We start from the raw sequence: 17,266 nt of genomic DNA on the forward strand, positions 1-17,266 counted from the left end.
CTGAAATGCTGGGAAACATTCTCTAGAAGGATTCTAAATTATAGTGCTTTAATATTTTCTGCTTATAGAATTTGAATGCAGGGTCCTTGGTGTAGTTCAGGTTTTACCAGGCTGAACCTGGAAGCTTGGCCAAGTATTGTTTTTAGAATTCACGAAGCCCTGGGGCTTTGGAGGCTCAGAAACTTGATTTTTGCTAGTACATTAAGAGTAGATCCTTTCGTTAATAGTAGATTCATGTAAACCAAAGTCTTAAGAGACGTGCATCGACTCAGGAGGCTAATTTATTAAACTGACATACAAGCCAGAAGATTTTTTCAGCTTAGCTAGTATTAAGGTAAAGCCAAGTTATTATTTAAGAAGTATCATATTTATTCCTAATAGAAAAGTAGTGTGGTTATTAAAAAATCCAATCCACATATGGACATGTATAAGTAGAGTCCTTTCTGACCCCACCTCATGAGATAACAATTGTTCACAGCTTAGTCTATATATATTCTTCCCAACTCTCTGCATATGCAATAACCTCTATTGCTCCACTGCTTTATTTTCTATAGCTCTGTAGTTATGTTATGCACACTGCTTGTCAACTTGTGGGAAGCCAGAGGACAGTGAGAAGGTCGCCTAACGTCACGGAATCAGATGAAGGGGAATAGGCTGGATGACTCACGGCACAGCAGCTCACCTGAATTGTCTATTCAGCATTCTAGAGTCTGCTGCCCTGGTACCCCTTCCCCAAGACAGTTTGGAAGGGCAGTGTCAATGTGTATCTTTTAGACCGTTATTTCTCAGTGTAACTGGCCAATTACAGATCCTGGCACCTAAGAGGTGCTAAATAAATAGTAGCTGTGTGTGTACCTTCCCTGTCTGGTCCCTTTTTTCTGACAAGTACATTCTTTCTGTAGCTGTGTTTATACCACAGTCTAGTTTTTGCCTTGGTGTGTGTTTTCTTTGGTCTCTTCAAAAGATGACTTTCCTCTCTCTGCTTGGTCTATTTTACCTTTTATTTCCGTTTTCTGCAACCTTGTTTCTCTTTTCCCCTTATGCTACCTACAGAGGAGTTGAACTATTACATGAAAATCAGCACTTTATCTAGTAATTCTTGTAACTTATGATTTCTCAGAAAAATGTTTTCTTTCATCAGATTTCATTGTTACCCAACTCTTTACCTTAGTTAAATTATTCTGCTTTTATCTTGTCTACCTAATGGAACTGTATTAAAAGTGTTCGTATGGAGTCTATCATGAAATCAGTAGAACTCCATATGTGAGTGGCCAGAATGACCCCCTTTTCGCATGATTTTTCTTATACATATAACAACTTTATTGAGATGTAATTCATATACCATACAATTTACCCATCTAAAGTGTACTATTCAATGGTTTTGAGTATGTTCGCCGAGGTTTGATCATCACTACAGTCAATTTTAGAACATTTTCATCATCCCCCAAAGAAACCCCATAGCCATTAGCAGTTATTCCCCATTTCCTCTTAACTCCCATCCAATCCTAGGCAAACACTAATCTATTTTCTGTTTCTACAGATTTACCTATTCTGGACATTTCATATAAACAGAATTATATAATATGTCCACTTTGGCTTCTTTCACTTATAAAGTTTTCAAGGTTCATCCATGTTGTAGTATTGTATCACTACTTCATTCCTTTTTATTCCAAAATGTATATTCCATGCTATGGACCTACCACATTGTATGTATCTGTTCATCAGTTGATGGGCATTTGTATGTGCTTTCCTAATAGCAAAGTAGCATTTTAAGTAATATTACTCTTGAAATCCAAACAAGTGTTATGCAAAATATAGATGGAAGTTACAGAAGGCTAGGAGGAAACAACAGTTTGTTTCCACCTGTTAAACACCACTGCAGGTGTTTTCTTCAAATATCAACAGTAATATTTGGACATTTGGAAATTATTTTTGAAATCAAACTACAAAATATGTTAATAATCTCTTGTTCTTGGTTATGTCCTATAATTTTCCTGTAAGAAGAAATAGTAACCATGCAAAACATCAGTTTAGATAAAATAAGCCACAGAATTTACTATAGTATTTTTGCTGTGCATTTGAGCCTTGAACAACATGGGTTTGAACTGCGTGGGTCCACTTATTTGCAGATTTTTTTCAACAGTAAATACCACAGTTCTACATGATCCGTGGGTGGTTGAATTCTCAGGTACAGAACCTCGGATAGGGATCCACATAACCTCACATATGGATCCACGTAACCACAGATATGGGGGGGCTGACTATAAAGTTATATGCAGATTTTTGACTACACGGGGATAGGTGTCCCTAACCTTTGCATTGTTCAAGGGTCAACAGTAATTCTTATGCCTCTCATTTTCCTCTTTTTCCTCCTCCCTTCCAACACCCATCTATCCACAGTGTCCATACAGGATAAATATTTTTTTAATTTTTAAAAATTTTTAATTTTTTTTATTGACATGTAGTTAATTTACAATGTTGTCTTAATTTCTGCTGTACAGCAAAGTGACTCAGTTATACATATTCTTTTTTATATTCTTTTCCATTATGGTTTATCACAGGGTATTGAATATAGTTCCCTGTGCTATACAGTAGGACCTTGTTGTTTATCCATTCTATATGTAATAGTTTGCATCTGCTAATCCCAAACTCCCAGTCCATTCCACCCCTCCCCACCCTTGGCAACCACAAATCTGTTCCTTATGTCCACACAGGATGTGTTAACCGTAGTAAGCAAGGCAGAGCGGGGTGATCATGGGCCTTAGGGCCCAACTACCTGCTTCACATCCCTGCTTTTTTAGTGCTTATTGGCTGTATGACTTGGGCAATTTACTTAACCCCTCTTTGTCTAGTTTCGTCATCAGAAAACTGGGAATAATATAATAGGATCAACCTTATTGGCTTGTTGTGAAAATTAAATTAGTTAGTATGGGTAAAGTGTCTGGCACATGGCTTATGCTCACTGATACTAGCTATAGTCTGCATTTAGTGTTACAGTCATTAAGTACTCCAGATGAAACAGATTATTTTGGTAATCTTCTTAAGGTTGATCCATGACCTTTTTCTACCTTCAATAAACATACATTTTTGTCTATCGTTTCAGCAACCCTCACATGTGAACTCAAATGAATTGTTTATGTATAGAAGGGAGGAGAGAGAAGGTAAAACCTAGAGATGAGGAAGGTAAATTAGCAAGAGGAGAACAGTAGAAAGGTGAAAGTAAACTAATGGGCTCTCGGAGTTGCAGCCTAGTTCTTTTCAGGTGGAACAATTATTTATTGAATGCATGGACTTTTTTTTTTTTATAATTTGGTTAACTGTGGTTTTAGGATTGATGTTTTCTTCACAACTCTCTTTAAAAATTTATGATATAAGAAGTCATTTCAGTTGCTCTTATTGTGTTATCATTTGAAAGTTACTATTTGTTTCTTATGTTTATCTCGATTATCTATAAAACTGTGCACTCAATTTCTCCCGGTTGTATTTCCTTTACAAATCATTTTTCACTTTCCAAGCACACATTTTAGAATGTATACAATATGGGAGCAGTTTTAAAATGTTTGAGATGATTGTTTGCAAGAATTCACTTTTTTTTTTTTTTAAATAAAATTGGGCTTATACTTTTTTTTTAAAATTAATTAATTAATTAATTTATGGCTGTGTTGGGTCTTCGTTTCTGTGCGAGGGCTTCCTCTAGTTGCGGCAAGCGGGGGCCACTCTTCATCGCGGTGCGCGGGCCTCTCACTATTAGGGCCTCTCTTGTTGCGGAGCACAGGCTCCAGACGCTCAGGCTCAGTAATTGTGGCTCACAGGCCCAGTTGCTCCGCGGCATGTGGGATCTTCCCAGACCAGGGCTCGAACCCGTGTCCCCTGCATTGGCAGGCAGAGTCTCAACCACTGCGCCACCAGGGAAACCCAAGAATTCACTTTTTAAGATGCTTCATAAGGAAGATTTTTCTCATAGCCCTTTGGGAAAGGATGTTAACAATGGTTTAGGACCTGGTCTAGCCAGCAGCTTTACTTTAATCCTGAAAACAACAGTGAATGGTGTAGGGAGAATCATCTTTACCTTAGAATTGGGAAGATCATGTCAGCTGATCATACTCCTATTTAGAAGAGGAGCTATGATTCACACCCAGGTATGTGTTCCTCCCTCTCACTACACTGGTGATTTCCTCTCTAATGTTTATTAGAGTGTATTACCTCTCTGACGTTGCCAGTTCTGCATTTTTCAGGAGAAACCTTGCTCTTCCCTAGGTGATTCTCGGCATATGGCTTTCTAGTGAAGTTTGAAATGTTCTGATCTCCTGTCAATAAGTGTCAGAGAGAATGACCTGAATATATTCTGGTAGTTTTCATTGTGCATCTATTTATAGCTGACACTATACTGAGGAAGTAGAAAAAGCATGATCTGAAGAAATGGGAGCTAATATTCCTCTTTTTTTTTATATTTCTTCCATAATTAAATAGCATTAATAGAAATCAAAATGAGAAAAATGCATTATAAGTCTAACTATTTAAAAATTGCACTATCCTCTTCTAATGCTAATACATTTGCATATACTATTTTATATATTGTGTCACCGGAGCATGGCATAATTTCATACCATGTTTTGGAACACAGCTTTTTATCACTATCATTTTATATGTTACTGTGCAAAGTCTTCATAATTATCGTTATGATTGCTTAATATTCCATTCTCATTTTTAATTATTTTCTATTATAGATAGTTAATTTCTAATTTTTTCTCATAATATCACTATATTGGACATCTCACGTGCAGCTATTTGAATGTTTTAGATGATTTCTTTGGGTTTTTTAAATGTATCACCAAATTACTTTCCAAAGTGTCGAACCAATGTACATTGCGTTCAGTTTCAGCATAGTCTTTTTTTTTTAATTGAAGTATAGTTGATGTACAATATTAAATAAGTTACAGGTGTACAATATAGTGATTCACAATTTTTAAAGGTTGTACTCCATTTATAGTTACTGTAAAATGTTGGCTGTATTCCCTGTGTTGTACAATATATACTTGTAGCTTATTTTATACCTAACAGTTGGTTCCTCTTAATCCCCTACCCCTATATTGCCCCTCCCCCGTCCCTCTCCCCACGGGTAACCACTAGTTTGTTCTCTATATCTGTGAGTCTGCTTCTTTTTTGTTACGTTCACTAGTTTGTTGTATTTTTTTAGATTCCACATATAAGTGATATCAGTATCTGTCTTTCTCTGTCTGATTTATTTCACTTAGCATTAATACCCTCCACGTTCATCCATGTTTTTGCAAATGGCAAGGTTTCATTCTTTTTTATGAGTTTCAGCATAGTCTTAAACAGTGCTACCAGCCTTTACTTCTGAAAGTGTTTTTCAGTGGGAGCATCAATCCTAACCATGAACCGTTATGCTCTGGTTTCCAGAAACGTATGGTGAGAGAGGTTGGCACTGTCTGTATTCACGTCTCCCAGTCAGTGTGTGACCAGATACATTTTGGAGAGTCTCACAATAAGGTCTCAGAGAAGTCCTGCTCAAAAGACTAGATTTCATTAACTAGGATTTCCAAAACGTAGTTAAATCTGGAATTTATTTTTCTTATAGAACCTACTGACCAACATCTTTGGGAAATGTTATACTTTACAATATCTGTGGGAAAAGGAGCCAGCCTGTGATGCAATAGAATGCTTTTTAAGGAAATGGTCTCATGCAGGAGAGGCAGTGAGGATGTTTGCTCTAACATCATGCTACTTGAATGGTAAAAGACCTCCCCTTATTCATTCATCCATTAAATAAATTTGCTGAGAGCCTATTATGTGCTAGACACTGTTCATCTACTGGGGATATAGCAGTGAATAAAACCCAACAAGTCCCTGCCCGAAGTAGGCAGTAAGGTAGGAAGAATGGCCATTATATGTTCAACCACTTAGGGCAAGATTCTAGTTTCATGTGGAATAGGCTTTCACTTGAAGAATATTAAGTACTTACTGATCCCTGATTTAAACAAAAAATAGAAACATTATCCTTACCCTCAAAAAGTTCGTAATCTACTGGGGAAGCAAATAATTATAATGTGAAATAATAATTACGGTGATGGTGGTGTGTATATAGTGTGTTACAGGAACACAAAAGAAAGGAATGTAATCTATATTTTTGTAAATTATTTAACTGTAATAAGTATTTGTTCCCTTGAGAGTTCTTGGGCACAGCCACAGAACTGAACATATATTTATTTCTGTGCACAATTGCTATGGACTAAAAACTCTTCATTGGCAAAGATGAGATCTAATTTTGATTTAAGACATAAATTTACTCATTTCCACTCACCTATTAGCTATATATACGATCAGTGTAGTCTTCATGTTTCTTCTCCATAAGTCATCATAGTCTTCATAAGTCAGTTCTTAGCCATTCCATCAAGGAAAGGAAGCAAGATTGGAATGATAATCCTCTTTTGAGTACCTATGAATTCCTGCTTTAAAAGAAAGAGTTACAGTATAGTAAGAAAAGTCAGTAAATCCATTAGCTATATGGAAACTGGCTGTACTGTAGCAGGTTGGAGGTGCAAAGTACAATTCTGGTCCTTTCAGTCTGCCCTTGGTGTCTCCAAGTACTGAAGATGTTCTGACACTTGTAGGATGTGATGGGGGGAATGAAGCCCATGAAAACTGTATAATTAGAATAAAACTAAATAGTAATTTTAAATTAAAAACATTGCTTACAGATGATTCAGAAGAAAGGCAAGTTAGAAATACTATTAGAGCATTACAGACAAGGCTTATCTGTATAACTTTGATCGTGTTTCATTGGTCATGGAGGTAAAAGATGCTATTAGCTATGTTGCAGGACAGGAGGAACGTGGCCTCTGCCCAGTAATTATCATGTGCTTGTGTGCAAGAAAGACAGCCCCTGAGAAGTCTGATGGAAGAAGGACAACTCTAACAGACCCACAGTTATTTTTTTTTAGGGCATTCAGGGAAAGAATGAAGTCATTGGCAACATATCTCCCATGATCTTTCTGTCACTGTGTAAATACATAACTTAGAGCAGCTCTAGTTGCCATTTCCCCCTTTTTCCTTAAATAGATGAATGTTTGTGATTTAGCATAAAGTTCATGAACTAAGAAAAGCAGTTGGACACAGATGCCTGTATCTTTCCACTTAATGTATCTTATTACCTTTAACTGCCTTTTAAAATCACAGCACTTATTTTTACCTTTCAAATATGAATTGCCATCACCAAGCTTAGCAAATGAAATGGATTACTTATGGTAACTGTAAGTAGTTATGCACTCCAAATCCTTGAGAGAACTTTCCCAAAGGACAGGCAATGTCTTTCAAAATCCTATTACAAGATTTTAGTTTCAGGTGCTATGAACAGAAAGTTGAAAGCCTCCATGTTTTATTGCTACCCAACTTCATCAGGTCTACTCACTCTATTCAAGAGTGTGGCAAAAATGATACACATCAGCTCTTTTATTTTGTTAATACTCTGCACAAATAAAAGCATTTTGGGGAATTTAATGAACCAGTATGTCCTGGGAGGGAGCTTTGAAGATTTGGAGTGTATGACCATTTGTCTTTAATATTGGAGGTTTTTGTGTAAAACAGATGTGCATGGACAAAATGAAGTCCTCACAGATAGCCCAATGCTTGCGACATATGTACTTAGATCACAAATGTCTGTAGCAGTGACCTTGGAGATGCATTCAGTGACTGCTTTAGAGGCTTTCTAGTTGTGCCATGGAGTAGCTGGGAAATGAAAACTAAAGTAGAGCCGCTGGACAAGGTACTAGGTAAAGACAGTTGTACTAGGTAAATGACAGGGAGCCTGTAGTCCTTTAGCCCATCAGAAATTCCAATTTACAGCAACTCTGGATGTATACGACAAGATAGTACTTAACTCAGTATTAGTAGGAATCTCACCAATGACATCAACATGAAAATATTATTCTAGTAGCTTAGTTAAATATAGCCCTGCACTAATTGTGCCAGAAAACAAAGGAAGATACGTTTTCTCTTTTCCAAAACTGAAAGGCTCCTTTCTAACTGGAGCAGCCATAAAATGTAGTACAGAGAAATCTAATGGGTATAAAGTGAGGAAAATGGCTGATTTTTTAAACCAACTTAATGTTCTGTTTGTTTACTACTAAACATTTCTGAGTGGAATAATTCTTATTTGGCGGTCAATATTTCCCCATCATAGCTAGCAAGAATTTGTAGTATGTTTTGGGCACAAAAACACATTCTATTTTAGACAACAGAGGATCACCTTTTAGTGTTTGCTTCAGAAGTTTATGAGGTAATTTCAATAAATCTTGCAAATGTTTGCTTAATGGTTCCCTATCTCTATTCCTGCAGTACTTTTTACACATCTCTATTTTGGCATCACTCACATTATCAATCCTTAGTTTGCCTCTCTTGCTAAACTAGAGCTCTGTAAGGGTAGGGGCTGTCGTACATGGCTTTGGATCTCAGGTTCTTTGTGTGGTGCTCAGTATTTATTTGAAGAACCAACAGAATGCTTAAGGGTATTACCTGAAAAATTAAGTAACTTCTTAGTATAAATGACAATACCATTTTTTTTAGCACATTTTTCATTATTTTCAAACCATATTTACAAAAAATCTGGTGTATCAAGGAAAGACTCATAGCATTAGGTAATACTGTTACTAGATTACGATAAGAATCTTTCGGGAATCTTTGTACATCTGTCTTAATTAGGAGAGAGTCATACAGACAGTATGCAGAGTATAAAAAGAGGGCAGGGAGCATTCGATCTTTGCCATTAGGTATCACCTGGATCTTCTGACTTCCTGGATTTTGGACCCTACTTGTTTCCATATTTGAGACCTAGCTGACTCTTTTTGTCTTAACTCCAGATTGTTGCTGTTGCCTCTCTGATCCTTTTATATCTTCCTGATCCAACCAGCCCTGCCTACTTCTGTGAACTAGATTCACATCTGCCAGAACTTTTCCTACCTGATTTGTTCCCTGGCTTGGCCCACCCTGCCAGCCCTATTACTGCTGATGCCCTCCAGTGGTGCCTGATTTGGCTAACTGATTGTAACATATCACTTGTCAAAATCTTTGTGTGTGACTATTATCTAAAAAAACAGTTACTCAACAACTGTGTGTTCATTAGGAACAACATGGAAATTTAAGACAAAACCTTTTATAGGTTTATTTCCTAAAAAAATACACACCCCTATCATATCAAATTCACCAGAAGGCCTTGGTTTTAGCTATTAGGGTTCATAGTGAATGTGAAGTCTAGGATATATATAGTTGCCTGTACTATGACTTCTGTAAGATACTATGGAAAAAAAAATTTTTTTTAATCTATGATGTAGAAAATGTAGGAAGGAATGTGAAGATGTTAAATATTGTTCCTTCCTCACTTTAAGGATATGAATATAATACAAACATAAGGCATACATCAGCTGTGGTCTGACTTAGATTTATTTTTTATGGTCTAATACTAGCATTAAAAATTGTAATCCTGCTTTCTAGGTTATTAATCTTGTAGAGTGTGCAAGAAGACTGTAATGTGGATGTTGTTATACACATATATTCATACCCTTATTTTTAAAATACTTTATTATGGAAAATTTCAAAACTTCATTTTACAAGTCTTTATTTCTTTGTGTATATCCAAGTTTGTCTCGTATCATATTCTTTCGGCCTGAAGAACATTAACATTTTTTGTTCTTCAGGTTTGCTGCTGATAAATTCTCTTAGGTTTTCATTGAAAAAGTCTTCATTTCTGAGAGACATTTTCTCTGAGTATAGAATTTTGAGTTAATAATGTTTTTGTTTTTCTTTTTAATTCTTTCAGTAATTTAAACATGTCATTCCATGGTTTTTTGCTTTGCATAGTTTCTGATAAGAAGTTTGCTTAATCGTTGCTTCTCTGTTTATAGTGTGCCTTTTCCTCCCTCTTGCTGCCATCAAGATGATGTCTTTATATTTGGTTTTCAACATTTTGAATATAGTTTGTGTAGGATGTGTTTGTGTGTGTGTATGCAGGCATGTGTGTGTTGTATTTATCCTGCTTGGGATTCTCTGAGCTTCTTGGATCTGTGCTTTGATTTCTTTTGTTATTTTTGGAAAATTCTCAGTCATTATTTCTTTATTCATTCCCTATGCTCCCTTTAATCTTCTTTTGGGATTCCAATTACACATATGTTAGACCGTTTGCTATTATCCTGTAGTTCTTGGATGTTCTGTTCTGGGTTTTTAATTTTCATCCTCTTTTTCTTTGTGTTTCACTTTGGGTAATTTCTATTGACCTATCCTTGAATTTATCGATTCTTTCCTTGGCAGTGTCTAGTCTACTGATGAGCCAGACAAAGGCATTCTTCATCTCTGTTACCATGGTTTTTTATTTTTAGCATTTTCTTAACTCTTATAGTTTCCATCTCTCTGCTAGAGTTTGAGGACTCAGGTTTCAGTACTGAATTTTCCACTTATTTTCTTTGAACCTTGGTTTTCTCTTTTACAGAGCAGAAAAACTGGGAATATATAATAACAACTAACAGAATTGTTTTGAAGATCAAAACAATTGATCTTGGGCAAGTCAGGCAAGTCCCTTCCTTTCCTTTCCCTAGGTCATTTAAAGGCTTAGACTGTATGATTACTTTGGTCCTATTTAGTTCCTGAATTGTAAGATTCTGTGAATGGAAAGGAACCTAACATTGATTGACAGCCTTTATTAACCTCATGTAGAATTTGAGAAAGGGATAAAAATCACATTTAAAAAGTGCTTTTGCAAAACATTTTACTTTTGCTAGGTCTATGTGGATTTTAACTGGAAGAAACAGGCAGCATTAAATCCAGTTACCACTTGGTTAAGTCTGTTAAAGAATCATTAAATTCTTTCAACTGTTGGGTTTCCTGACTCGCTTGGAAAATTTCATGGCTCATAAAACATCTCTCTTTTTCTCTGTGCCTATAGGATTTTAAATTATTGGGTTGGCTCCCAAATTTTGCAGTGTGAGGAAAAACTAATGGAGGTTTTTTTGCTCTTTACTGACTAGTGCAAAATGATTGATATTCTCATCAGATTTGGTTTTGTGGCCACAGACGTGGGTTCAAATCCTGGTTGCACAGTTGTGAAACCTTGGTCTGATTACTTAACTTTTGAGCCTGAGTTTCCTTAGCTGTGAAATAGGGATGATACGTACATCAGAGAGCTATTTTGAAGGTAATGTGTATAAAGCTTTGGGTATAGTGCCTAGTTAATAGTAATCAATAACTGAAAGCATTAAAAACAGTAGCTAAAATGAAAGATGCCACCATTAAGTCAACATTTTAGTAATAGAAGGGGAAAAGGTGAATTTAATATTCTTTCTGTCCTTTTAGTGGAAAGGTCCACCTGGTAAAGGGATATTTTTACAATAGCGAGAAGGTTAACTGAAAAGTGAGTATTGATAAATAAGAATTATAACCAAGAATTAGTGCTTACTGTGTGACAGATGCTCACATTTAATCCTCAGAATAGCTTATGAGGTAAGCTGCCCCTCCTGGAGAAGTCTTTCTTTATCTGAGTGAGGTGACTACCTCCTTTTTTTATATTCTTCTACTCCGTGTTGTACTCTGTGACTATTTTTTATATGTAACCCCTACCCCTTCTCCACTTCTCATCCCCAGTGAAAGGTTTTCTATGTATTTGGCCCAGAAGTGGCCCACAGTAAGTTGACTGTTGAGATATTGAATCTTTGTGTTTTTCTGGTCAAAATGAAATTCTACCTTCTTTATGTTATAGGTAAAAATTTAAGCATTAAAAGCTGAATGTTGGTCTGAAGTAAAAATACGAGGAAAATAGTTGTGGATAAAGAAAATGCTCAATCAGTCTGAGACTCGTCCCCCCCACCTTCCCCTAATACATACTGTTTGTTAAGATAAACAAATATAGTATTTCAAAGTAGCCATTGCTCTGGAAATCACCTTAGAGTAAATGTAATGAATTTCAAAGATGCGTCCAAATTCTGTGTTTGTAAGTAATTTTACTATAATGGGTATTATGCAAGCTTGAAATTATTTCATACAAAGAAACATTCTTTATTCATACTATGAACAACGGTCTTCCAAAACACAGACCACAATGCATGCATTCTTGTTTGAATAACACAGGGAATAATGTCAAATTATTTTTGCAGTTTTTTGGTCATTGCACAAATTTTCACAAAACTGCATTCCTGACCATAGATTTTTAGAGTTGGAAGGAACCGAAGAGATTTAATCTCACTTCTTCCTGCCACCCAGGGAGATGAAGTGTTTTATCTAAAGTCATGTAGCTAACTAATGACAGAGCCAAGGAGAGGACAGAGTCCTTCATCCATTTGCCATAGTGTTATATTCCTCTGGAAAACACTGCCTACTCACTCTTGGTTTTTAATGCTAGTTAGAGTCTTGGGGTGAGGTTTTTTCCATGACTAACTAGTGCTCTTTTGTTTTCTTGTGTGGGTGTCTGGGAACAAGCTATCAAGGGTGGTGGTTTCTGTTGTTGTTTGTGAAAAACTAACAGTGTATAAGACACTAAAGAAGGGAAAGGCATTTGTCTGGTTAGCATTTAGGGGTCAGGAAGGAGTGGTTGTAGCTCCAATGCTTTGCCCTCAGTGTCCATAGGCAGGTATTTTAAAGTTGAGTTTCATAACCTGGGGTCTGAATTCCCTAAACTTTTAAGAAAATTATGCAACTGTATGCTTATCTCCTAAGAAAAGAATCTGTAGCTTTCATCAGGTTGTCAAAGTTAAAAACTGTTTTAGAAGGAGAGAAAGCTAAGCAAACCTGATTAAGAACTGGGTCCCCACTCTTGAACTCTACGTACTAATTATACTAGAGGGCTCTCTTATCTCCTTATCACACCTTGTGCGGGTGTCCTTTCCTACTGACAAGCCTTCTCCGGATAGCTTCCTGGATCTTGTCATGGAAGCCACTGGAGGCCCCGGCCTTCTTTCTGCAGGAACTTTTCCCATAAGTTTCCCAAGGCTACCTTCTCTCTCCCTTCTCTGCTTATTGTTTCCAGGAAAGGGTGTGAGACTCAGGGATTTTTGTTCATTAGAAAGCTCAAGAGTGTTATTTCAGTTACATTCTGGTTAAAGGGAATTTGTGAGCTGATTTGAGAACCTCAGGCTATTGCTGTATGAAAAAAAAAATGCACTCAATTCCAATCAATACTTTGCAAGTTAACTTTTTAGAATGCCTTTAGTTTTTTAGTTAGGGAATCTTTGTGTTTGATCTAAAAACTCTTTACACTTTCTAAAAACAGAATGAAAATCTGTGGATGGTGGTTTAGGAGTTGCCCAGATCTGTCTGTAAAAGTGTTTTAATTTAGTTTTTTGTTCCTGAATTTTATTAGACTTAGAAGAGTCTACCCCCCAATAGGAATTCATAATTAATGAGCTTCCTTCCTAGATGAGAACATGTAGAAAGCACGTTCTACATTTTTAAGTCTAGCATCTGGACACACAAAGAAAAAGCTACCACCAAGATTGATGTTGGAAGAATTTGTCTGTTTATTAATTTAAAAAAGCCCTTACTGAGTATATACCATGAACCCTCAAGCATCACGTTAGACACTGGGAAATGAGAAGTGGTCTCTTCCCTTGCAAAGCTCATGCTCTGCTAGGGGCACAGCTCAATCAATAATAATTCAGCACGCTAACTGCTCTAATAGAGGTACCAAAAAAGCATTGGAATCAATCCTGGCCAGGAAGAGAGGTGGGTGTTAGGGTAAAATTCACAGAAAGGTGACACATATTTGAGGTTCCTATTGAACTCAAAGGTTCAATAGGAATTTGTCAGGAAAAGAAGGGATCTAGGTATCGATGGCATGTTTGCACCTTCCTAACTTTAACTAAAATTCACATTTACCACTCTCTTTGTGTTTTCAATTAGAGCTCCAAACGAGAATGGAAGCCACTGGAGGACCGTAGCTGCACAGACATACCGTGGCTGCTGCTTTTTATCCTGTTCTGCATTGGGATGGTAAGAAACTCACAGATCCTCAGAACCTGAACTCATGATCCGAGGGGATGATGGGGAGTTAGTTTAAAGAGGGAACTTGTTATTTATTATTTATTTATTTATATTTGTAAATAAATAAATAACCCCTCTTGAATTGCTTATACCTGGAAATCCTAGGATACCATTGAAGCAGGTTATTTTTCCCCATACAGTTAAGTGGTATTTGGTACCCCTTGACTTTTTTTTTTTTTTTTTTGGTTTGCATGAAAACTGTGATCAGAATTAAGGAATAATTGAAATTCTATCTTTTTGATTAGCCCATTTCAGAAAGCCACGTCATTTGACCAAAATATCCGTGAACTATGATCTTGATGGGGTGGTGAGCAGAGCAATGGTCATGGAGTCGAGTCCTGAGTATTTATCCAACCCAGTCACACAAACCTGATGGTTATTTTTGTGCCATTCAGTTTCCTTTCTGGGACTTGGTGTTCTTTTCTATAAAATTAGAGGTTTTGCTAGATGATATCTACAATGGTTCCAGTTCTGACATTTTTTAGTTCTTCCTAGAAGGAGGCTGGTTTCTCCCTGCTTCTTCCTCCTTCGACCCATACTAGGCTCCTGCTGCCTGCTGTGTCTATTGTAATAAGTGGCATCTCTCAGTCAGAGGTCACGGGAGCTGGTGATTTTCCAATGGGTATGGAGGATGGAGGAGCAGAGTGCAAAGTGCTGGGGCTGTGCTTACTCAGATTGCATCCCCGCTCTACCCTGCAGGAGTTTCCACACAGGGTTCAGGGACTTTAGTGTCAACTGCCAGTGTGCTGGGCTGGAAAAAAGGTAGAAAGCAGCTGTTTTAGAGCTAGCCGATATTTCGAGCTAGCAAGGACTTAGAAATCCTCACCTGGTGCATCACCCTCATTATATACGTTAAGAACATCAGACCCCAGAGATGATAATGACCATCCCAAGGCCACACTGTTAGTGAATGGCAGAGTTGGGAACAGAGCCCCAGGACTCTTTACCTTCCAGGCCAGTGCTCTTTTCTGCCACTTAGTTTCCTCCCCCTCGAGGGGATCAGGGGATTGCGCAGACAGTATTGTTCTCTCTTTCCTTAGTCTTTGCAGCTGGAAACAAAATTATGCTACGTCGGGCACCCTTTTTTTTCACTCAAGTGTGAGTGTATTTAACCTCCTTTTTCCCATACCTTTTTTTTTTTTAGGAATCTTGTTATTTTTTATTTATTACTACTTTTTAGGTAATCTTATTCTGTGTCTCTCTGCGGCTGCCCACCTCAAAAATGTCATTTGAGAAACACAGAACAACCCTATTCATGGCTAATGCGCATAAGTGTAGGCACCAGTCCAGCTCCTGAATCAAGGAAAAGAAAGCAGTGAACTCTGATGAGATATAATAAACCCAGTAAAATAAAGAGTGTTAGTTTTAAAGATAATAGACAGCTCAGTTTCATCAAATCTAGGATATTTAGAAAACATCAAAATACCCATTTCCTAACTTAGGACTTGTAAGATGTTGTTCAAGAGTCTGCTTAGTTTAATGGAGTAGCAACTGAAATGCAGCATCGGAGTGTGGAGAACATTCTTTGCTAACAGAACTAGTCCACAACCACTCCCCACCCCCAAATTTCACCCTGGGACAAATAGCAGCTGACCTTTCAAAATTAAGTTTATAAAAATATGTACCTGCCACCCGAGGTGCTTTTGATTTTCTGTGCTAAAAAAGCTCAGGAAAGTGCAATCATTAATGTTAATAGGCTGATTTGGGAGTGACCAGAGAGTAAGGAGCTATTTGTTTACTGAAATGTTGTAATGCAGTGGTAATTAATATAATGTTAATTTCAGTGTGATGGTAATTAAGACCCACTGTGTGTACTTTTAAATGCAGGCATAGCGTTATTTGTTTTGGAATGATTCTTTTTATGGATTACCATCTTGGAGCTGAGCTAACATCAAATTTTTCCATGTGGAAACTGGAGAAATCTCAAAGTTCTGTTGCACACCTTACTGGCAAAACAATAGACCAAAGTTTTTTTTTGGTCTTCTGAGTATGCGTTTTGTATGTTTTTTAAAAGTTGTATTTTGTTTTTGCCTTTGGATTTCATTCTATAGTACCTTTAAGAGAAACATTCAACAAATATTTTTTGAGGATTATCATGGGCTTGATGCTTTCATATATGTATTTATCTCACTAAATTCTCCCAGTTACACTATGAAATGGGTTTTATCCCCAGTTTACAGGCAAAGTGTAGTGAGATTAAGTATTAGCTTATCTAAGAATATACTGCTGCCCATGAAAGGCAAAAATAGAATAGGAACCAGAACTTTCTGCCTATATTCTTTTCACCTAGTGGCCCAGTTGCTTCTGCTTTTATAGTCAATCTTTGCAGCCCATTACTCAAACCATATCTTTACTCACTGCCCTTACTTGCAGTTCTTTTCTCACTCCTTGGTATCTATTCTGTAGTTCTGAAATATTTTAAGATCTTGTCATCTTTCACTCATCTTCACCATTAAATCTTTTTATTTACACATGTTCATCTCGTCATAAATACTTGTACTTCTCTTTTATTTCTTCCCTTACTTTTAAGGTTTTTCCATGCTTGAATTGTCTAGAACTTAGGGTATTTTTCAAAGTAAATTGCTATCAGCCTTTGTGAGAGCTATCGTCTTCCAGATTCGAACTTATTCAATATTTTGACATTTTTGGACATATGCTTACCCTGTTCTAAAAAATTACATGTAGCATTGTACTTCTAAATTTCTATTTTCCATTAAGATAGTAAACAAGTGGTTCTTAACACTAGCTGCATATTGGAATTAGCTGGTATTAGAATAAAAATACTCGTTCCTGGGCCCCACCCGAGTGAATCTGATTTAATCTCTGTGATTCTAATGTTCAGCCAGTGTTGAGACCCACTGTTGTAGGCACTGATAAACTACTGAAGAGTTTTAAGCAAGAAATGATATGGCTGGGTTTAGAAACATGGCCCTGGTAGCCAAAATAAATGTAAAGTCATTGTAAAGAGGGAAGAGATTTCAGGCCACCAGTTCAGAGGCTGATGCAACAGTTCAGATGAGTCTAGATAAGAGGTGAAAAACCTGAAATAAGGAAATAGTAAAGGGGAGGAGAGAGATTGAAGGAGTGGGATCAATAATATTTGGTGTCACCAGTGTTGCGGGCAAGTGGGAAACAGATAAAGGATGACTGAGAGATTCTTGTGTTATGGGTTCCGGGTGAGCTTTTTCAGCTCAAATCCTACTCCAGCTCCTTGTAGGTTCCAAACCAC

At 37.0% G+C, this 17,266-nt stretch overlaps 1 protein-coding gene across 6 annotated transcripts in view; it reads left to right on the top strand.

The window, feature by feature from the left end:
* The window catches only part of SLC44A1 (solute carrier family 44 member 1), a 210,013-nt gene that overhangs the window by 34,586 nt on the left and 158,161 nt on the right, over nt 1-17,266 (top strand). For all 6 annotated transcript variants that reach the window (XR_014247878.1, XR_014247879.1, XM_082403967.1 and 3 more), the window contains exon 2: nt 13,897-13,986. Coding sequence is in view for 4 of the 6 variants with exons in the window: in XM_082403967.1 (XP_082260093.1) it covers nt 13,897-13,986 (90 nt within the window). In the remaining 2 variants the exon portion in view is untranslated. The remainder of the gene's footprint in view (nt 1-13,896; nt 13,987-17,266) is intronic.

The sequence above is a fragment of the Balaenoptera borealis genome (genome assembly GCF_965194805.1).
Source record: "Balaenoptera borealis genome assembly, chromosome: 8".
In the NCBI taxonomy this organism is placed as follows: domain Eukaryota; kingdom Metazoa; phylum Chordata; class Mammalia; order Artiodactyla; family Balaenopteridae; genus Balaenoptera; species Balaenoptera borealis.